Source organism: Daktulosphaira vitifoliae, unplaced genomic scaffold (genome assembly GCF_025091365.1).
Source record: "Daktulosphaira vitifoliae isolate Bord-2020 unplaced genomic scaffold, ASM2509136v1 Scaffold_3, whole genome shotgun sequence".
In the NCBI taxonomy this organism is placed as follows: Eukaryota; Metazoa; Arthropoda; class Insecta; order Hemiptera; family Phylloxeridae; genus Daktulosphaira; species Daktulosphaira vitifoliae.
In genome coordinates this window covers 40,223,098-40,247,667 of record NW_026099574.1, presented here as the reverse complement: position 1 = coordinate 40,247,667, position 24,570 = coordinate 40,223,098, and the positions used below count along the sequence as shown (strand labels likewise).

The 24,570-nt window shown below is 27.3% G+C and overlaps 2 protein-coding genes across 5 annotated transcripts in view; both read left to right on the top strand.

Moving 5' to 3' along the window:
• Positions 1-13,526, top strand: part of LOC126903181 (uncharacterized) — a 67,382-nt gene extending 53,856 nt beyond the window's left edge. For all 3 annotated transcript variants that reach the window (XM_050681228.1, XM_050681227.1, XM_050681229.1), the window contains 11 exons: positions 4,894-5,766; positions 5,855-6,368; positions 7,775-9,110; positions 10,157-10,523; positions 11,024-11,146; positions 11,215-11,355; positions 11,443-11,544; positions 11,610-11,771; positions 11,865-11,981; positions 12,051-12,152; positions 12,984-13,526. In XM_050681228.1, coding sequence (XP_050537185.1) covers positions 4,936-5,766; positions 5,855-6,368; positions 7,775-9,110; positions 10,157-10,523; positions 11,024-11,146; positions 11,215-11,355; positions 11,443-11,544; positions 11,610-11,771; positions 11,865-11,981; positions 12,051-12,152; positions 12,984-13,103 — 3,915 coding nt within the window. In that variant the 5' untranslated portion in view covers positions 4,894-4,935 and the 3' untranslated portion in view covers positions 13,104-13,526. The remainder of the gene's footprint in view (positions 1-4,893; positions 5,767-5,854; positions 6,369-7,774; positions 9,111-10,156; positions 10,524-11,023; positions 11,147-11,214; positions 11,356-11,442; positions 11,545-11,609; positions 11,772-11,864; positions 11,982-12,050; positions 12,153-12,983) is intronic.
• Positions 13,527-19,786: 6,260 nt separating this feature from the next.
• Positions 19,787-21,531, top strand: LOC126903213 (uncharacterized). Of its 2 annotated transcripts, none has more exons than XM_050681284.1 (3): positions 19,787-19,968; positions 20,360-20,460; positions 20,956-21,531. In XM_050681284.1, exons 2-3 carry the CDS (start codon positions 20,439-20,441, stop codon positions 21,369-21,371), a joined length of 438 nt encoding a protein of 145 aa, XP_050537241.1. In that variant the 5' UTR covers positions 19,787-19,968; positions 20,360-20,438; the 3' UTR covers positions 21,372-21,531. The 2 variants fall into 2 exon arrangements, with proteins under 2 accessions (XP_050537241.1, XP_050537240.1); XM_050681283.1 differs by having other exon boundaries at positions 19,787-19,987.
• Positions 21,532-24,570: the final 3,039 nt, after the last annotated feature.

Genomic DNA, 24,570 nt, shown 5'->3' with positions numbered 1-24,570 from the left:
GAATTTTGCCACGAACAATATTTTATCATACAGTAATGACCGTTTAAATATTACAATGCATTTTGAGCGGTCGTCTAAAAGGGAAAATATACCTATCGGTCGCTGCACTTTAGTTGGACATGTGTACACGCCTATGGCTATGACGATTTCTGTGTTGACGGTTAAAAATCGTCAATGGTGCAAAAATATTTGCTTTTTTAGTTTACCAGTTCTAGATAATTATTTTAGACGAATAAGCTGTCGGACAATCGTTAGGCGACGACACGCTGCAAATAACCTGGTAGTTATCAGTTCGGTTGAATGGAAGGAAAGGTTGTTTGATTGCAATGAACTATAATTTAAGTGCAAATTTATCTAAGAGGAAATTTAAAACGGTAACCAACTACAGTGGACTGATTGACCATCATCAAGTCGTGAGGCGATTTTTGAGGGTCTAACGGTTTTTTCTTACACGCGTTCAGGTATAAAGATATCTCATAGTTTGTAATATTCATTAGATGGACGTGTATGGGATTTTCAAATGTGCCATGTGCGAACAATTTTATTTCCGCTAGTGATTCGTGGGAAGTACCTATTCATTTTTCAAGAGGCATTTAAGTTTTTAAGTACACGAATGAATATTTATTCGCACGATTAGGTTGTAAAATATAAAAAAAAAAAAATATGATACTATACTCCGAGACATCGGATATTAACAAACATGTTGATATATTTTCTATACATGTCTAACAGTTGAAATACTAAGTGGAAGAAAATAGTTTTTATATTAAGTTAAAAGAGTCGTCGAATAATAATATTCTTCGTGGGAATATGACGAAGAAGAGAATAGGAAACGATTAATTTTCTTATTGTGTACATAGACATATTTAAAACAAATCGTATTTTTTTTATTGAGAGAAATTCCATTTATGATAGTTGCAAAAAATAAATTCTATACTACTTGACCATGTGAACATTTTTAATTATTACTATTTATGTGTTAATTAGATGTATAAGTGTTACATATTTTTAATGTTTTTATTAGAATGCATCTATGAGAGTTTACCTGCCTCTCTTATCCAGTGCAAGATTTCAATGATAAAATCTAATAACAAAAATTTCAAAATAAAAATGTTCAAAATAATTTTTTATTTGAAGGTACTGTTCGTGGGGTTCAATTATCTCGGTTCATTTCGATTAGTTTCGTATTAGCCAACCTCTTCTATTAAACGCTAACCCATGTACTGCTATTATTAATTTCATAATAAAACTAAAATAATAAGTAGTTGTGCGTCTATTACGCTTTTAATAAAAATATTTTCCTAGTATTATTAAATCATTAAAGTATTCTTTTGGTAAGGTTTTACTTAGTTTTATTATTTTCTGAATTTTGTAGCAGCAATTATCAAACGTTTTACATTTAATTCCAAGAAACTAACAGTATAAGACATCTATGAAACCCATAAAAAAAGTGTTAATCGCATATAATAATAATTATACGTTTGTATATTGTAGCAGTTTAAATATTATAATTTTTTTGAGATGGGAGTCTTGCTCCGCTAAATATTCCCAGCTTTAATTTCTCACGGCATCTGTTTTCACAGATTTTGTGTACAGTTTTTGTGCCAAAAATTGTGTATTGAATATATAAAATGTGTAATAATACTTAATTACAGACTAAAAGGTATTTAAATTTTAGATTCGTTGCCTTCACCGACTGTATGACTACATGTAGCTAATTGTGGTTAATTGTTTTTGATTTTTTACCGTTAAACGCATATGCCACAAGAATACAACCAATCGAGTAATATATATATATATATATATAGTAAAACGAAATGTCGATTAATGAATGGTGACAAAATGGAATTATCGTTGATCAACGCGTTTTGTTTTCATTAACTGAGTACTGAGAACAAAATACAAGTACAACGTTTATAAATCAGTCTACAATCTTCGTTCCCGATGAGATATCAATGGTCATGCTGTGTGCATCATCCTGTTTCCGTTTTTATCGTTAATTAGAACAGTGAAGACAACCACACTTGGTAGTTGTTATGATATTACAAATAGTAGATAGATGTCTCATAAGGATAACATAAACAATTAACTCGATCGGTCGGTAACCTGATTTTAAATGAGGTTAAAAATCGTAATAAAATATATTATAAAAAAGTACGTTTTCTAGTCGGCATTAAAAAAATGTTTTTTGAATTTTTCTTCTTATTTATTTTTTAATTTAACTAAAACTCTAATTACATTTAAGTAAATTTAGTATTAACTGGTAAGTATCCCTTATACATAACATACTATAGTAGCTTATGTATTAGAAAATAATTTAGTAAAGAAAATGACTAGTGGATGACAACTTCTGAAACTCTTCTCACCAAGCCATAAAATATTTATAACTTAATTTAAAAGTCGATACCAAACAGTCATTTTCTATTATAAAAACTATTTAAATATGTATGTTTTCATTACAAAAAAAACTGTATTGATACTCGTATAAGCGATAAAGGATAGACTTGAACAGATATTTAGCCACGTAAAAATCGAGAAGTACTATTCAAGGAAACGAAAAAAAATGTCCAATAATATATTATAATTTTATAAAAAATCTAGTGTAATCACCAAGTATCATGTTGTACAAGAAATTTTTTTTTTATATTTTGTGAATTCCAAAAAATTATGACTAGTTTTTAAATTAATATTCAAAGTTAATATATTTAAATAAAGTTATTTAAGTACAATATTATAGAAAATTTTATTAATTTAAGATTTATAAAATGTTATTACTTGTAAACAAGTATCAGAATATTCAGGTAAAACTAAAATTTGTTATAATAGTAACAACTCCCTTATCCATTATATATAATGCTTTGTAAATAAATTCGTTATTTTTCAGTTACTATATTCAAATTAATATGTGTCACCATATAACCTTTTTAAATGTATATTATCAATTTAATTAAAATCATAACTTTTTCGAATATTCTCTTTTGCTGTTTTATCTGTAAAATTTACATGTAATTGATAAAATTAAAATCTAAAAGTAAAGTAGGTAAATTAATAGCTTTTAATTATTTATCAAATAAAAAATATTCACTTAAAAAAGTTAAAATCGTTTTATTCGACATTACATTGCAATATAGTAATTTATTTATCTACTTTTCTAGAAGGGTTGTTAAAAAATATGTATTTTTTTAAACCCTGTTTAAAACACAAGTAAACAGTTTAAAACTTTTAAAACCTCCATTAGACCAATGTAAATGTTTAAATTTCTAGTCATGTCAGATACTATTTAAATTTTGATATTTTTTGTCACCACGTTTTTTTTTTTGAACCAAGCATATTAATAAATTGTTAACGAGTATCTAATTTTCAAATTTTAGTAATCTAGATTAAATTTTATTCGATGATTGTTAATTGAAAATATATTTTACTTTAAAAAGACTTCATTAAATGTATTAAATGTATTAAGCGTGAAATATATTTGGCTTCGTTTTAGAATTTATACGAAATTTGTTACTTTTATAATTTTCTATAATGAACATCAATATCATTTGTGTATAATTTATTGGAAAATGAAAATAATATTTAATTGTTTACTGAACTAGTACATAGTGTACTATATTGGCGGTGGATAGTTGATAGTGGACTTACAACTTCACCACAAGACGAACCGTTATTCGTTACAAAACCGGTACAATAGATATGACCCCATACATGTTAATTCTTGTAACAAGTTACAATGTATTATAGTAGGATTGCACACGACCGACTAGAAAAAAAAGTGCAAATTGTTTTTGTTCACATTTTATGCCGCCAGTCATTCCATTACTTAGGTCAATCAAATTGAGGCGATCGAAAGAACATTTTACAAAGTCTGTTTGAATACACGCAGACGGCTCGTAGAGCACACCATTAATTACTTGGCCAATTAAAGTTCTTTTTCTATAGTTGAAATTTACTGTTGTACTATACATCATAAAGATCAGACGGGCTATACTTTGTAATTTTATGTAATATGAATTCGAGTGATATACGAGACCGCAAAAATGTTTAATATTATATTTACTAAATTATATACATTTATCTCAAACGAACAGAATAATTTATAGGATATCAAAAACAACAATGATAAGTAGTTTTGTGTACATTAAGTATTACAAGTGTACTGGATTGAGGTAGTGCAGAATATAGAAGATGTTACTAGTACAATATTAAGCATGCATACCTCTCATAATTCAATACTACTAAAATAGTTGGAACAAAAAATATACTCAATATATACTTAACTGTAACACAGAATCCTATATTATAGTTGAAATCTGACTTTAACTTAAAATATATTTGTTAGTGTGTATTGTTTATGTATTAGATGTTTTAGAAACGCTACTTTCATATTTGTGTGCTTGTCATACTAAATAACGATCATCGCAGAAATAATAATAATAATTGGAATCTCTAATTCAATAGGATCTCTTAAATTTTCTTTTATATTGGTAGTTATTGTTTGATTTGTGATTTTAATGGATTAACAATAATAAAAAAACAGCGCTGTTTGATCGCACTGTATGTAATCTATTGTGAGCCAATATTCGATCGACATATTATTGTGATTATGTGCACACGTTAACATCGTATAACAGATTGGAACAAAGCCATTTTATTTCGCTTTCTTCACTTAGAAATGGAGATTATGTGAATGTTTTTTTACATACGTGTTATCAATAGGTCTCTTGCAATAAGTTTGATTGAGTTATACAACGCGATGAGTATCTCGGTTGTCATTTAAAAATAAATTTATTTGCCACAATTGAAATATCAACTGAAGTTTGGCGCTTACCTCATAATAAATAAATGGTTTATTAGTAAAATAAATTTTAATCGATATACTTAACCTTATTTTAGGTTGATACCGTAAAATGAGAGTCACGGTTTGGCGGTCAGGTAATGAACAACAACAATCGACTTCGGCGACAACATTTAACCAACGACAATCAACCAACTGGGATTGTGGAATTGGAAACAGCTCTACGTCAGGCTTCTATTAACGAGTACCAGTCTATGACAGTACCATTAGGTCCGTTCGCGGTGAAATCTTCTACGTCCGGTAATCTGACGTCTACCGATACTCAGATGGCTGCATCTGTGGCAGTTCTTGAGATGTTCCAACAACAACCGTTTGGACACCATCATCATCATCATAGACCTCATCATCGAACCCATAATAAGTTTGCAAGCATTTCAGCAGGCAGTGCTTTATCTAAGTCGATGAAGTACGCGGATGGATGGCTTTATGATCGCGGTACAGTCGGACATGGAGGCCAAAAATCACGCAGTACTTTTTTAGGCCGTGAACAGTTTGATCCAGAAGCTGTAGCAGCTCTAGTCATCGGAGGACCTATACCTTTGACCTGCACTGAAGATCCATATGATCGTGTCCGTAAAAATAGAATGACCACGTCAGCTGCCACGGCCAAGTGCGACCTTATGCGCAATAGAAGTTGTTCACCACGTACTCCTTCACCTGATTATGATGACTCCGGGGGAGGAGGAGAGGGATGTGGTCGACGATCGATACTCGAGTGCAATGTTAACCCGTACGACCTTTTGCGAACCCCAGATGACGAAGATGAGTCCCCCAAGCGATTGTCTTTAAAAGACAAGTTTATGAATAAAATACAAGATAGTGTGTTTCATAAAAGAGGTCTGGCCGCCAAGAAAGTCACATGTACATCTCCTACCAGGGTTAATGGTGGTATCAATATAGCCGGACATACAGTAATAATTTCCTAAATTCATTTTTCGCTAATATTAAATATACTATATTAATGCTAATATTAGTATACTAAAAATAATTGTTTTGTAGGTGCGACTTTTTGATGGTAAATTATCGTCAGCTAGTGATAAAAATACGACAACTACATCTTCTGTGTGGTATGATGACGGTTCAGCTGAAGACGCATTGACACATTTTACACATGTGTCAACATCTGAAGTTAAGCAGAAAACGCTAAAATCAGAATCATTGCAAGATCAATCACCAGTTAGGCCACCTCGTAGACGAAGTAAACCGACCGGAAGGAGTGTGTCTGGCCCAGCCAAACGGTCGCATTCCCTAACGGCTGGTACTTTACCATATGTAGAAATCAAATCGATATTAAAAAAGCCAGTGTCACTTACTACGGACGATTTAAGTCCTGTGAGAACGACACGGTCGTTAATTGAGTCCACAACTGACGAGGATCCTTTGTGTTCTTCTTCTTTCATACCACAGAAAAAAACTAAAAAACAAGTACAATTTGATATCAAATTGGCGGCCTCGCCAGCTGAGGAAATACCAAACGAGGCCGACGATCGAGAACGGAAAGATATCAAAAAGGGTAATAATTAACATTAATTTGATTCATGTAGAATAATAAAACAATGCAATGCTCGTATTTATGTTTAGGAAGTAGATTACTACCTTTATATACTTTTACTTTATGTAAATGATTTTTTAAGTAAATTACAACTGTAATATAGTGAACCGTTATAATTAGGTTTTGGGTCGATTATTTTTAGTCATTTTGGCGAATTATTTTTATTTCATAAATTATATTTCATGTGTAGTCACTGAATATTTATAAAAAAACGTGATATCAGATTTCTAAAATCTGACTGAAATTGTGGGAGTCTGTATGAGTTATATAACATATCGTTGATATGCACAATAAAACTGCTTTTTGGTGGAATGAAAAAAATTTATTTTCATTTAGCTGTTGGACGATATTATATGAAGGTGTTAGTGAACATAGATCACAATACAGAAAAAATCTATATATAAAAATTGTTTTTTATGTTATTAATGATCTATGAAAGATTATACAAAAAATATAATTACTAAATGAACTTCGATTAATAACGTCCACTAAAATATTTAAACAAATAAATATTTATATTGAAACTAAGCATATATTGTTTTTTTCACATGTCTGATAATTTTATTTAAACTACGTATCGTTAATGATTAAAATATTGATATAAGTGATATAACAGTTGGGAAAAATTATGTAACACCTCATATAATATTAATATTTTAAGAATTTTCTAAAATTCGATAAAAATAATGTTTCTTTGAAATGGATTTAATAATTTAAATAAAACACATTGTATAACTCTTCTAGATGCATTTGGTTTTTGACATCGCGTTTGCAAAGAACACACAATTTTATACACAGCTTTAAATTTTCTGTCAAAAAAAAAAAAAAAAAAAAGAAATCGTTAGAAATATTTGTTTTAATCGGAAAATAATTGAATTAGTGGGACTGAATCAAGCAAAAAAAAAAAAAATTATTGACTAATAATATACTCAATGTCTATTATAACAATAACTTTTTGTGATTTACCCTTTTATACAATGTTGAAACGAGGTAAGTTATTATATAATTATCAAAATAAGTTTTGTTTCGAAAAATTTTAATTAAAAAAAATCTAATCTCTAATAAATTGATATACGTAATATATCATTTTAGTTTATATTGATAAGCTTAAAATTTTAACAATTGAGGAAAAATAAGGTTGTTAAAATAAAATTGTATTTTAGTGTGTTTTGTTTTTGTTCACATTAGGTTAATAATTTTATAGCTATGTTACATCATTTATCATTTATGAAATAAATAATGAATCAGGTTATTACATTAAACGTTATTCTCTTGGCTAACTGAAAATACCAATAATAATTATTAATGTTGGTATTTTTTAAAAATGGGTAAAGCATAAGTTTTGATTTGACCTTTTTATTTTTCAGACGATTATCAAAATGGTATGAAAGATGAAAATAATGAGATCGCGAATTTACTAACGGGTGGGGTTTTTGTTGATCGTAAGCTTAAGAGAAGTCTTAGTGATAGACAGACTTCCAGTAATGGATCGAACTCAATGGGAGCACCAGACGAGGTTACAGTTTTTAATGACACTATGCGAATTCACGTGCGACATAAGAACAGACCGGATAGTAGATCAGTGTTTGAAAGGCCATCCAATCCACCACCACCCCCACCTTCAAAAGTCAAAACCGAAAATATAGGCACTGTAGTTGATCCTTCAATTACTGAACTATATTGTAATGGTGGTAGCACTAAAACTATTGTACAAGTATCGCCACCCAACGATGATTCGCAGTCGATAATAGCTGAACAAAAAACTTCTATATTAGTAAATACGTCAACTTCAGGTCGTCTCAAAACATCAGTTATTATTGGCGAGGGTGGATCTGCCTACGCCGCTTCGTCTGATAACAAAGTGACTATAAGTATAGGACCCACTAAAGTTGCATCGTCGCCCACGACCAACAACTATAGGAGTAATGTCGTTCTTGGAATGTCGTCTAACGGTATGTCTGAATTTATTAATTTAAATTATGATCCTGTTGAGGCAGCTAGGTTGGATGTGATACCACATATTTGTGGACGACCTAATAGAACGCATCGTAATAGACCATTAGTAAACCCATATAGAGTGTCAGAAATTCACAAACATATAGAAGTATCAGACACGGATGACTCATCAGAGTCATGTTATGCCTCAGCAAAAGAAGATGTCTCATATTCTTCTACCGAAGCTAGTCTTCAGTATAACGATTCGGATCCTATATATGAGGAGATACCAGAAACACCCCCGCCCTTGCCGTCGTGTCCCCCCCCTGAGAGATGTGATTTTGAGGCAGCTGCTCTTCCATCACGTTCTATTTTTGAAGGTGCTACTAAATATGACATTATCAATTACCTGGTGGATGCTAAAAGACGGTGTAATGCATTGCAAGATGCTATACCACATACTAAATTTGCAACTCTTGAAGACGAACAAGATATTGTTTCTGCTACAGTAGCTGTCACTGCTGCTGCGGAGTCGGATAGTGGAAATGGAGCCAACTGTAGTGACTCATCTAGTGAAGAATACGGACATATACATCACGATACGGGAGCTATCCCTGGAAAAAAATCATCTGTCGATATAGAACGTAATGACTCTGGAGTAGGTTCAGAGACAAGTCAAAGTTCTAGAAGTAAGTGGCAACAGCAACATGAAACTCAACACAGCTGTGAGGATTGTGATCAGGCTGTAGAAATACAAACTACTGACGGGTAAGGCTTTTGCAAAAAATATTTAAATAATATTAGCCATAAGTGTTAAATTTTTTATTATATAAAACAAATGACTGTTTGATTATTTTATCACATTTATAAATAATATTTAGATACTTTTCAACTCATATAAATATACATTTTTTATCAAAATGTTATTTGATAACATAAACAGAAATATCCACTAAGTGATAGAGAAAAACTAAAAAAAACATATTAGAAATCAAATGCTGATCTTACAATACAATTTATTTTACTTAATTTTAGTCAATAATTAAATAATTGACTTTTTACAAAATTTTTATGTAATATGATATATAAAAAATATTAATTTTATAAAAAATTTAAGTAAAAATATTATGTCAACTTTTCTTGAAATGTATCATGTTTTATTATTTTTCTCAGAGAATAATTGATGTATGAAAAATTTTGTACCCTAAATTCCTAACCTTAACGCGGCTCCAGAAGGAGTTGAGTAAACCTTCCAAATTTTGCCTACATTACTTTCTTATAATTTAGAGGGTACTGTCATTAAAATATTTATTTAGAAAAATAAGGACCAGCCTATATATATATTGGTTTATAATTTAAAATAAATAGCTAATAATTGTTTGAACTAATTTAAAAATGGTCCTCGACCGTGACATTCTCGTTATTGGCTAATAGAACAAAAATTAATAGATGCGTAGTTTAAGTAATTGGTTTCCTTTTCATTGTATGGAATAAAACCTGTTTAATCATATTATTAGATATTAGTATAATATTATATTGACTTTCACTGACGTGCAATACTACTGAAGAAGGAAAAAACTATATTTTAATAATTTCTCTGTTATCGCCAACGTTCTAAGCATTTCATAAACATGTATTTAAAGATATTTGATTTGTTGACATTTAAGCATTTTCTTCTAGGATTTATAATATTTGTTATCATGTTATTTGGTAAATGGTAATCGTTCGTTTCTGTTGTTAGTCGCAATTTTTAAAATAGAAATATTTGTATAAAAGTCGGCGTTTATGGTCTCTAATATAGTATAAACTTGTAGAGGAATCATGTTCGCACCTTTGGTCTGTCGTAAATGTCACAAGCGAAGAGCTGAAAGACGGGAGATCATTGCTGAAATTGTAGAAACGGAAGAGAAGTATGGTCGAGATTTGGACATAGTTATGGAAGAGTTTTATAGGCCTATGATGGTAGCTGGACTACTCAATGCAGAACAATTATCCGCTGTGTTCCTCAACGTTGCCGAATTGCGTGAGCATAGCACTGCCTTATCTCAGAAGCTGCGAGATGCCTACGAGATAGCCATAGAACAAGGAGATGACGACTTGCTCACCGTCAACATTGGCCGACTGTTCCTCGAAGCATCGTCTTCCATGCTTCATGCGTTTCAATCGTACTGCACCCGACAAGTGAGTGACTTTCGTTTTTCATATTACACTGTTAGTACGCGTGGTGTTGACGAGAAGAATAATTTAAGAAAAAAATAGTAGGATTTAAATTGGAATGAATGAACAAAAAAATAGAGTTGAGTATTATCTAATACGCGCAGAGTAGAAACCATAAATTAAAGTTTTATAGGCTCTATTTAGGAAGCGAGCTGTTAGCATTTCTAAAATAACAACCACATAATATATGTTATGTCTTACGACGTAGGTTTAACAAACGGTCTTATAAATACCACGTTATATTTTCATTACTTCATACTATAACACTAAAAATATGCTAATTTCGGTATTGATTGATTATTAAGAAACTTATTGACTTATTATCTTTACTCAAAAATATTTTTGTAAGCTAGTATAAGTACAAGTTTTTTGTTATATAAACAATGTACAATATATAATTAGCATTTGTGGTAAAAACAACAAATAATACTTATAAAGAAAAATCATTTTTAAAACGTTATTAGGGTAACGCGGCTCTACTATTAGCTAATTTAGAGAAAGAAAAAGAGTTGTTGCGAATATTCTTGCGGGTGTCGCAAATGGAAAACGCCGTGCTCCGCCGGATGAACCTCAACAGTTTCCTAATGGTAAGATAATGATTACAAAATCATGGTGATGGGTTCCACATTTGCTTATGAGCATCATATTATTTTAGGTGCCCGTTCAACGCGTGACGAAATATCCGTTGCTCTTAGCCCGTCTGTGCAAAGTCACGCCAGAACATCATTTGGAAGCCCGGCAGACGCTTAACGAGGCGCGACATAAAATTCAGCTACATTTAGAGCATATTAATTCAGTGAGTATTGCTGTTTAAATTAAGTAATCATTAAAAACTGTGTTTTGTTTAAAAGTATTGTTACGTTATGTCATTATATTATTGTAGCTGGCAAAAGACATAAGTTCGACTAAGTTATGGCGAAAGATTTATGCGATCAATGGTAAGCGACCGGACAGTGAAGATTTCGCAGACATAAAATTTCGTAAAGTGAGTATCTTTTGATTAAGAATTTTAATATAATATTTCATCTTTTATATTATTTATTGATATAGGTGGCAGTCGATGTGCTCGAATGGTCCGGTTTAGGCGAAGAGATCAGATTTGCAATGGAAGGACGTCTCTTGTATACTCAACCGTCGGATCACAATTGGCGTAAAGCTGGTAGAACCATTAAATTGTTACCGATAAATGCTATCATAGCCACTTTAGGAAAAGTGAGTACTACAATATCCAAACATTTTTATGACGACTATTCGAATTGTATTAGTTACATATGTTGAAAATTGTGTTTTTCTTTTGTTTTTTAGCCCAACGAAAATTACAATCCCGATTCAGAAGACGTGGGTTTCCCTAAACAAAATGGTATCCGAGACGTCTCATTGGTATTGTTGAAAGAGAAAAGTGGCCGAATTAGTCTTCTGAGGGTAAGCGTCAGTCATTCAATACGATCTGAAGTAAATCTTATATGCTGTTAATGTTATTGTGTTTTTTAGGAACCCATGTACTTGGACCGTTGTGTGGTATGCTGCGAAAATGATCTAGAAGATTACTTTGAACTTCACGAGATTACAACAAAGGATACGTACATACTTAAAGTGAGTTTTTCTTGTAATATATTTGTTCAATATACGTTTATAACATATGTATATATAATTGTTTTAATAAATAGTAATATTATACATTGTAATTTTATATTTTATTATATTATAGCAATAATAAAAAGGTTATTACTTCACTAATTTTTTGTTTGTAAATGGCTGAATTTCAAAATTTTATATATATTTTAATCTAAATTTAAAATAAGACAAAGAAAGATTGACATTTTCAATTAATTTAATTATTCAATAAAATTTAATACTTTAAATGATCAATGGTATTTTATGTTATATTTTACATTTTTAACTTTATAATGCTATAACTTTTTGGAAAATAAATGAATCAATACATTGTGTTTATGAGAAATAATATTTAAATACCTCTTTCATTTAACATACTATTTTTTAAAATAACACCATTTTCCTTTATATATTGTAAATATATATATATTTTTTCATATATTACACTTATAAATCATAAAACTTGTAATCAGGATATAAATAAGGAAATAGGGGATCATGTAGCTTTTGGAATAATGCACCAATTTTTTAAAATTAAACACTATCTACGATTTGCATCGAAGCGTTTTTTATGATAGTGATTTTAATCACTGTCAGATATCATTATAATTGACTCAAATATGCCACGTCCTCATTGTGCCGCGATCTCGCTGAACTTTTTTTTTTTTAATTTGCATTTCTAAATAAATAGTAGATGTTGATATTATTTATGATTTTGTTGATGATAATTTATTCTATTGACTTAATAATAGTTTATGTATAATAATTATTATATAATATATCTAAGTTTATAAATTTTAATATTTTTAGGGCCAAGATCCTGAACAAACCAAAATGTGGTATAAACAGTTGCAGTACCATTGTCAGACGATGGGATGTTGGAGAAAGAGGCGTAACGCTTTGGCTAATATAATGATCAATAAAAATTGAAGTTAATACTTAAGACAAATTCATTTTTCCTAATTTTCAATACCAAATATTACAAAACTTCAATCTGAATACTAGATAATAATTATAGAATCTTCGTGGCAGACGTTACCAAAATATATTTGAATGAAATTTAAATTTTAAATATATTTCTTCTAATAATCATAACATTAATAATTATTTTTTCATGAACACAATCGCCTTTTGTTTAATTGTACAATAACTATAAGTAAATATTTATCTTCTCAATTAAATTATGTTGGATATTTATGTGAGTTATTTTATTTTAATAACTAGTGTAAGAAAATTAAATGTAATTAGCTTTTGTCGTAAATGTAATATGTAAAATTTGTGTAACAAAAAAAAGCTGAACTTACATAATTGCTTAAAATTATTTTATAGATTAATTGTTCCTCACCATGGATTGTTTTTAACTATGTCTATTTATTTTATATGTAAACATTTATTTATCATTGTTAAATTGTTCATATTACCATTTAAAAAAAGTAAATAATTAATTGCATTAAACATTTATACAAAAAATGTTATCTTTGTATTTATTTAAAATTTTAGTATTTATTATTCTATGGTGCACATAAAAAGCATAGTTTACAGCAATTTTTTTTATAAATGATAACTATTAAATACAGGATATAACAAATATAACTGATATTTTGATACTATAAATATTTTGTTATCATAAGTATTTTTAATATTTTGAATTCTTAGACATGTTGGGTTGGGTTTGGTTTGGTTCTTATTCGTTAGAAAAATCCCTAAAAGTAATTTATTGTAAAATACTGAAAAAAAAAGAAAAATTAAAAAAAAAAAACGCAATAATTATTTTATCAAAAGTTATAATAGTTGTCAATTAGATTTGTTTCACTCTCTATACGTGTATTTAAGTTCTAAAAATATTCATGACAAAAAATGAGACTATTTTAATATTTTTAAATAAATATCAGTATTATATTTTATAGCAATAGTTCACTAAATCAGATATAAAAAAAAATGAATATTGAATGAAATAATTCATTTTATTTCGCTCATTTTAAATTTATTGCTGTAAAATAATTACGGTTGTTACAGTGAAACTTTTAATACTTCGTTACTTTTTTAAATTACAAATGACGATTCTAATTTTTTAAGTTGTTCCATATCTTTAGACACAATAACTTTTATTAATGATCTGAACAGTTTAAAATTGATTCCTTTTAGATATTTTTCTAATAATTGATGTAAAAATTTCGTACTCATAATGGTTTCAGTAAGCATGTAATGTTTACCTACTTGATAAAATTTAAAATTATTCTTGTGAATGATATATGTTAATCTGTCAATAGACTTTTCATTATTGTCTATGGTAATGAGATTTTCAGATGGTTTAAATGAAATACTCATTAGATCTGATGTAGAAAGCCAAATTAATATATTTTCTAAATATAATTTTCTATTTTGTCTGATACTATAATTTGCAATTTGGCGGCTATCTAATGTGTTTATGATTTGTTTGGCTTGTGTATCAACTTCTAATCCTAAAAACTCGATACAGAGTGTTAATTCTGTTTTTATCAAATTGGAATAGTATATAGTTTGTTTTTTAATATTATAATCACTTTTTTTACATAAGTCATCTAAATAATGCATATGTTTCCATGTTATTAGGGCCATTATCACTTTTAAGAGTTCCATTAAACTTACATAGATTGACGCTACAATAGTAATTTCCGATGATAAATTAGAAGAAAATACTTTCAAACAACTCTGTTGTATATTGTCTTTAAACGAATTCCAGTTGGGAGATTGTACTATTTCTTGAAATGGATACATTAGATTTTCAAAAAATTGTTCATCTTGTAAGACTCTATTGAAGTTTAAATTGTTGTCCATATAGTTAATGTTCCAAGTGACTGGAATACTACTTAAGTACGGGGCCAAATAGTCATTTTGTAATTTTGTTTCGATCGTTAACAACATATTTTCATCTAAATGTTTGTGTTCCCAATAGTTAAATTCCTTCCGACTTCCGACTTCCGACAAATGACAATGGTTAGATTGGTATAAATTTCGAACCATACTTGAGATACTTTCATGCAAATATTGAAAAACTCGTTGCTGAATCAATTGTGTCCCAAAAGCATTTATTGTCATTAAATAAGTTTGTCTTCCGTAAAAGAATAATATCCACATAATAGGCAAAGAAAAGCGGTGTATAGGGATTTTTATTACTGCCTCTAACATTTGTGTAATTAAATCTCTAAATGTTCTCGCAATATCTGTATTTTTTTGAAATTCATTTGGTCTTTTGTATATTTTATAGACATGTTGCATGCCGATTCCAGCTTTAATAAGAAAACAACATTGAATATGATTTGAATCTGATAAACTTGAAACTTGAGGCAAAAACTGATCAGCGTATAAATAAAGTAAAAATAAGAATATCAATTTGAAATACATTTCGACTGGTGAAGAACAACTTCGCAAAATTTTTATCTATAAAATCAGAACAATTATTTGCAGTAAACGCGACTTATTTATAACTGAAACGAATTATTAAAATAATAGGTTTATTTATTTACTAAAATTATAGGTTTATTTAAAACGACAGACAAATTTTAAAAAATGTGTTGTTCAAAACGTCTTTTATTTTTTATAAGTAAATAATTTAATAAAAGCGTTTCAGAAAATAGCTTTTAATATTATGTAATATATGCAGAGTTAAAAAAACAATTTGTTAAAATTAAGCAAACTGATAACTTAAAAATTTTATTATTTATATTTTGAACTATAATTATCGGTACACTTCTATTTGATAACTTATTTAAACAAAATCAATCAATGTAATTTGAAATCTTAAGCGGTTAAAATGCATTTAAATAAATGTTTTGTTGTGGATAAACTTGGAAATATGTAACTAATAGAGAACTAGGTAACCTATATATTGCTGTATTAGAAGCACCATATAGCAAAAAACTAGCAGAATATATTTAATTATGAAACAAATTTTCTTTGTACTTAACTTTTTTTAATAGTGTTGCCGTCGTGTGGTGAGCAGGGTGAGGTGAATGCGTTACAACAGTCTAGTCTCAACGTCATAGACGACGGGATACGAGAGAATAATAACAAGTGGCGCGTGGATAGTTACAAACATACAATAAACAAACTTAGAACAAACAACAAACATACACGTGAAATTAATATAAGTGTGTTAATAAAATAATATAGAAGATTTACCAATACTAGAAAAAATTCATACATGCTCCTATTTTTAAATATATTACATTTAACAAAGTACTCGACTAAGTTACCTGGGAAAAGTTATTTGAGAAAGTAAAAAATGTAACAAAAAACATAATTTATCACTATAAACATAATTTTCTTTGTAATCGTTTACTAAATAGTTATAGCTTCAAAAATATAACTAAAAGTTGCAATTATTTCAATTTAGTTAAAGGTGTACTTTTATTAGGATTGTTGAAAAATAATTTTTTTTTTTTTAAATGTTTAAAATATAAATAAACAATTTAAAACGTCCCATTAGACCAATATACATTTTGACGTTTTTTGTGTTTTAAACAAGCAGTGTGGTGTAAAACGTAACAACCCTGATTTGCTTTATCACTTATCAATATCTTCACTATTACATCCATGTTTAAATTTTGGCCTCTAAGACGGTCATTCGTAATTGTTAATCAAAGTAAATATTTTTTGAAAAACTTTTTTCGTCACTATTGACTGTAACAGACATTGTTAATAGAATGCGTAGAGCTAATGCCAAATTTAGAGCATAATCATTTGTACTAATGATGAATTTTAAAATTTCCTATATAGATTGCATTAAATTGATCATTGTTGAACTTTTGATTCGTCTGTCATTACTATTTTATAAATTTTTATCGGTAAGTGAAACTTGCAAATATTTACTTGTTTATTTAATTCTTTTTTTCTTTTTCGAAAAATGTGAAAGTTTTAAGTCTAAAAAAAAGATTAATTGCATTTTTTGAATTATCGCTTTAAATGTTAAATAAACATCTTTTATGGATTGTTATAAAAAGATTTGGAATGAATTGTATATTACTAAATATGTAATAAAGAACAGATTAGCAAGTTAAATATTTTCATTTAAATTGCCAACTTGATGACACTAAAATTAATTTTTAATTTTCCAATAAGCTAGATATCTGCTCTGGCTTAATTTCATAATAAGTCGGTCCAAATATTAAGACTATATTGCAATTAAAAACTTTGTTAGACAGTTTCCATAAGATTTTCTTCGAAAAACGTGAAAGTTTCAAATCAAAAAATAAAAGATTAATTGTATTTTATTGAATTATCGCTTTAAATGTTAAATTAACAACCTCATGTTGTCATGATAAATAGTTACCTCTAAGAACGCATTTTACTACTAATGGTGCGTGTTGAATAAAAAATGGCTGTATTTTTCGTATGTTATTAACATTTACAGAAATTAAATCACTCCAATCTAGCAATGATATAAAAAAGTCATTTTTCCATTAACATCTTCATTAATGGCCTTACAGATGACTCTGTACCAAATACCATCGTCTAAATTTTAGAAAAAAGTAATTAGCAAAGTTTGTTGATAAATTTTATATTAAGATTCACATATTTTCAGAGTCGTTATTCATTTATTGAGTATTTTAAAGATATAACTAATTAATTACTTAATTATTAAATGAATCTGATGACTTGAGTAATTTTGTTTAAGTTAAACATTTGAAATCTCGTCCAATATACTTAACTATTAATTACTTTTACAAGTTAATTAAGTTAATAACTTCAAAGGTTATTACTATATTTAATAACGCATAATTCATCCAATTGTGGGGTGTAAGTATTTTCCTTAGAGTAACTGTAAAAAACATTAATGCGTCTTTCAAGTGCCCTAATAGAATTTTCTTCGTTCACTTTCGCCAAAAAGATATAGTTTTTAGCAGTGTACAACACTCTTAGACGATATACATAGTTTACATTCAAGTGAAACTTTGGCATATCTTTCATCATGAACCGTCTTTCATCTTTTTTTACCTGAGTTAACTGACATTGCTTTATTGTGCCATTGTCCTGACACACAAAAATATATAACAGCTTTTTGAAATAGATTATATTTATACAATTAAAATGTATATTTTATATGAATTAACCATAAAATGTTTCGGAGAAATTGTAAACATAAATTGGCACTCACATTTTCAGTGGACACAAGAGGAGAGTTTTCATTATTCGTCAAAGTCAAAGGTAAATCAATGGCACAGAAGTGTCAACATCGTTATGAACTTTGTAATTTATTACTCTACAAATAAGATTAAATTTGTTATGATTTTAAAATAATATGTTCTATTTACCTTATAACAACTTGTATAGCATAAAAAAATGAATTCTAGAACTGTAAAACATAAAATTATCATTTTATATAATAACATGATTAATGAACATAAATAATTTTTAAATCTATTATTAATTTATCGATTGTTATTATACTTACACCGAAGAAGTTTGATAATAATCGGATTACTATTGATTCATGAAAATTTCAGGGTAGTTGTAAAATAATATTATTAATTAGTAAATATCATCATATTGATATTGACAACGGTCTAATTAAATTATTTGAACCAAACAATATTTAAATTAATAGAAATTAAAGTAGTAAAGAATTTTTTTAAAATAAGATTCAAAAAGATTATCCAATATTTCTTTTTAATTCAATAGAAATAATTAAGTAAACTAATGTTTAATAATTTTTTTTTTAGCTTCGTTACGAAGCTGTGTAGGTATTAATATTACTATGACGTGTTTCTTTTTGTGTGTCTGTTAACATTTTTCCTCAGCTTTTATGGAACCGATTTCTTTCAACAATACATCAAATGTTCATAAATCGTATCTAGTCGAAGACATACCCTCAAAAATTGAAAAATTTTCTTCGTTCCTCGTAAATTTATTTTAAATTAATATTAATTGAGAAATCTTCAAAAACATTACAAATTTAAATATTGCTAATTTTCGAATTTTTATCATTTCTTTTACTAAACATTGCCATAATTTTTTTAAAAATGAACAAATCAAAATAATAGACGTATTTACCTATCATTTTGTATATTTTATTTAGAAATCTGATTCTTTACTTGCCTTTAGAAAGGAATACAAAATGAAAATTTTTTTACAAAAAATTAACTTTTTCGACTTAAATATATAAATACATATCAAAAAGTAAAGTATATGTAATATACTTAAATATGAAAAAAAATATCCTTTTTGATATATTGAAACACATGACTCTATACAATAACTAATATTATTATTATTTTATATCATTTTTATAAAATAAATATCCTCAAAATATTTTAAAACATTAATTCAATAATCATTACTGTTAAATTAATTGACGAAAATAAATAAAAAGAATAGCGCTTTTTATCTCTGGTTTCATTTATTGTTATTTAAATTGTGCTTAGTAATCAATCTATTCGATTCCCAATAATGTTTTTTAATTTTTAAACAGATTTTAGTTTTCGTTTTATGTTGCATCTCTTAAAGTGAATACGTTACATTTTATCCGATTAAACAAAAAACTTAAATAAAACTTATCAAAAATCTGTGTAAATCGTCTAATTCTTTTGTATTGACAACAATGAATAATTTAAAATACTTCCAGGAAATAAATTTCCAAGATTGTCTGGACTCTAATATAAAAGAACATAGAGATTCTTGTTCAAGAAATGTTATCAACCTGAAACATTCGTCCACTCCCAATAAATCTGAATCATCTAACAATAGTCAACGGTCAGATGATCAGTTTATCCGATTACAAGCGAATCCAATCTTAAAAATTCTGTGACGGCATCAGGTTGGGAGGATAAAAGATTGTAATTATTTTAGTATTATCTTTAAAATAAGTAATTTATTTTTAAAGATAAAACGTTTAAGAAAAAAGTAGATATATGGTAATTTTTCTAATACTCGCATTTTTAGAATTCATACATTTATTTAAGAATCATTTTATTCCTATACCAATAAAATGAATAAATAAATTTTAAATAGTATTGACAATAACTAAGAAAAACGTGAAGATTAATAAAAAAATCATAATTCAGATAATAATTGAATATTTTACAGATAAATCATCTTTAAAAATATTCAGTATTTCCTAAATTTAACTTGGTTATAATAAGATATATATGAAATATTTTTAAAATATTATAATATATTTTTACTTATGCAATATGTTCATTTTAAAGGGCTTATGGTTTGGGATACAGCGTACACGATGAAAGCAAAGTATATTATTGGTTGAAGGATATAGAACTAAAAGCCAAAATGAATGGAAACACTTTTTATGGTGAGTAATAATGTCATTGTATCAAAAACAATTACATTTGGGTTTTTTATATAAATTTAACCAAAAATTATATAGAACGTAATACTTATTACATCATATAACTAAAAGTTAAACACTTTATTTGCAATAAAGGTATATAGAATTAATTTGGCAATCAATATTTGATTATATATTTGTATAATTTTTACAAGGCTTAATTTTGTTTAATTAATTTTAAAATAATGAGACTCTTTATTGCTTTATAGGAATAAAAATTAACATTATTTTTAGTTTTAAAAACCACAAAAATTTGATGGTATTTTTGGTACATGAACATTTTTATATAAAATATATAATACATATAAAAATATTAATTTTTTTCAACAGACTTTTGACGCGTAATAAATATTTATACATTAAATAAAAAACTATTAAAAATAATATTTTAAATAAAATAAGATTTTTTTTTAAATTACATTAAAATTCTGTATTTTGATAGATTTTTTATTTTATTAGATTTTTGTGCATCTAATTATATTGTAACAAATGATCTGGTTTGTAATGTTAAAGAACAAACAAAAGGTTATGCTAAAAATATATATGTCACTAAAAAAATTGGCGTAACAAAGTACAGAGAAAATCTAAATTTAACTTTAAAAAAGAATGCTTATTTTGTGCTTAATAATTGCAAAGGGGATGACTGGGACGAAGAAAAGTTTTTGGTTTCTAAACGGCAAATTTTGCCTAGAAAAATTTGTTTGACCAAGCAAAGTAAAAATCAAAATCTTATATTGCAAAAGGATGTTTGTTATATGCTTAATAATTGCAAAGAGAGTGAATGGGATAAAGCAATTTTTTTGGTTTTTATAAAGAAATTTGGGCCAAGAAAAATTAGTTTGACAAATCACAGTTTAAAACTAAATTTCACTTAAAAAAAAAATGTTTGTTATTTTCTTGATAATTGCAAAGTTAATTATTGTGATGAAGAACAGTTTTATTTTATTGAATACAAATTTTTATCATAAATAAATTAAACAAATTTAGCACCAAAAAATTCAGTTTCTATTCAATTTCAAGAGACTGAAAATTGAATTCTTCTTGATCTTAATTTATGTTTTGAAAAAATTAGTAAATGTGTTCTTTATATAATTGTCGTAAATTTTTTATTTGTATACAAATTCTATATCATGTTATTTTACAAAAAAACTATTTTAATATTGTTGACGAAAAAAATTTTGATTTATAGCTGTAATTAATGTTTTATGTTTAATATTTTGTAAATTATATTTTTTATATAACTCAATGGATTTTTTATTTCTTATTGTTAATTCTTTAGAAAAAAAATACATTAAAATTAAAAGAGAAACTTTTTTTTTGACACAATTATTTTTAGCTCTCAATACAACGATTTTTTGCAACGGTACGTTAAAAATTCACAAAACGTGTCTAATTGAAGATATTACTCTCAACAATTTAAAGAAAATCTATATATCCCCGTAAATGGGCTAAATTCCCCAAAAGTTACAAAATTTAAATGTTGAAATTTTTTTTTCTTAAAACTGCCATAATATTTTAATAATGAATAAATCAACTTATTTACTTTTTTTTTTATAAATACCTTAGATATTTATCATTTGGTATATTTTTTGTAAAAATGTGACCCTTTATTTGCTGACAGGAGGGGTTTCAAAATGGCAACATTTTCTTAATAAATTAACTCTTTCAAATTAAATTTTGAAAATGTTCCGATTATACTTACACTTTTATATATACCGTAAATTAAAGCTTAAGTAATATATTTTCATTTGAAAAATAAAATTTTATTTTTGGATTTGTCTTCATGGTGTAAATGGATGCCGTATTCAAAAATATGGTAATTTGCGATAAAAATTCTTGATTTTATATTTTTTATTTTATGATACTATAACTTTTTGAAAAATGTATGGATCAATACAATTTTTTTATGATAAGTACTATTTATATACTCTTTTTAAGCGACATACTTTTTTTTTGAAATGAAAATTCCTTGTTTTTCAGTAAATTTATTTATAAATTACAAACAATTTTTTTTAAGTATTGCATCAAGACCTTCAACTTTTGTATACGTTTGTCATAAAAGTAATAACTACTGATACAATCACATTTGCATGTGCCCATATCTCCCATATTATCACTGTACCGTTTATTAGACATATATATATATATATATATATAATTGACATAGTGACATACAACATATCAGGAGGACTGACTGCACACATAATCACTTTTGGAATTCACGGCCACCGAGCCACATAATACGAATGTCCCGCAGTTGACCTTTTCCATCATCGCAACGATTACTCTTGCTCTTGTCTTATACTTGTGCTTATACATAGATTGTACATTATGAACATAGTTTTTCTTAATTTTATGTTTGTTATAATTTTAATTTATTTTTTAAGTGTATTCTAATCACATGTAATAAACCAAAAATAAAAAGAATGATATAAAATTAGAATTAAAAAAAAAAAAAATTATAAAATTTAATAAATAATTAATTATATGATTTTTTTATTAAATTAAATGTCTTTAATATTTAATATATAATTTTTTCATTAATTGTATATCTTATTAATTATTAAGTCTCCTATTTAATTTTTAATAATGGTTTATTACGCAATAGATTGTTGGAGATTCAAAATCATAGGTTAAATTGTACTTACTTTATGTCCTGTGTAATGCAATAATATTTCAAGTAATCCAAAGTTGATTTTGGTGTTAAACGCACTACGTATACGATTTACACTATACGTCATATAGTCCATATAATTACTTACAAGAACGATTCAAAATTTTAAATAATATGATTTAATTACATAAAGTCTACGACTGATCTTACTTGTAAAAGATTCTAATCACTCTATATTTTATTATAAATATAATTTTAATTTTTTTTATTTATTGATTTTTTTACGTCTGTTGAATAAGTATTTTTTTTAGAGAGTATATTTTATTGTGAGATCGACACCAATATTTCTTAAATTTTCCTAAAGGCCAAAATAAAATTCAGAAATATTTATACCTATGTAAAAAATGTATCAAGGCGGAAATGTGGTGGACCAATGTGTACCGGCGCTAGCGCCTTGAAAGGATGGGGCACAATAATCACCAAGACAAAAATTGAACACTAAAAATATATTTGTAAGTTTCTTTGCGCTGCCCGCCGGCGAGATGCTCGTTAAAGCAAAGACATTAAGCTCAAAGACTAGCTACCCAATAAGAAAAGCTCACAATAGGCGTTACTTAATAATCTCTACAAGACTTTTATCGCATAATTAAAGGGTTATTTTGTATTTTAAATAAGAGAGTCCTGTTTTGGTGATCTTGAATAATAATAATCAGTGACATACATATACAAATAATAACTTCATATTATATGTTAATATTATAAGTAATAAAATAATATTACACACAAGATAGTACAATTAAGTTATGATACTTAATAATGTTACACAGATGTTTATGATCAAATTTAAATTCGTCTGTTGTTTAATTTTGTTTAAGAAAAATTATTTTTTTGTGATTGTATTCAATTACTAATAATTAGAGGTCGGATTTTTATGATTTTACATATTTGTTTCTAGTCTATGCAGTTAAATGGGAGTGAGAAATCTTTACGATTCATGAAACACAGAATTCACAAGACAAAATTTATTTTGCATAAAAAAGCATATTTTAGGGGTTAGAGAATATTTAACACATTAGAGAATATTTGAGAATATTTTTGTAATATCGGCATATAATGAACATATTTGACGTATATCAGCACTTTAATAAATACAATGTTCACTAAATGGTTTATTTCTGGGTTTCTGGGTTTTAATAAAAATTAATCTCCAGGTATTCCTTATCGATTGCGATAGCACATCGTTTATTTCGTAAGCTGTCACGACTATTCGTCGTCTACTAGTCGTGCGATATATTATTGCTTATATATTGTCTTTCCACTCGTCTCATATTACTTAAGTTATAGTAATTGTATTTTATAGTCTATAACATACAAATATGCCAAAAACTTCAAGCAGTTTAAAAAGTTTATTTGCTCAGTGGATTTCGTCGTACAATAACCAACAAATGATTTTCACGACA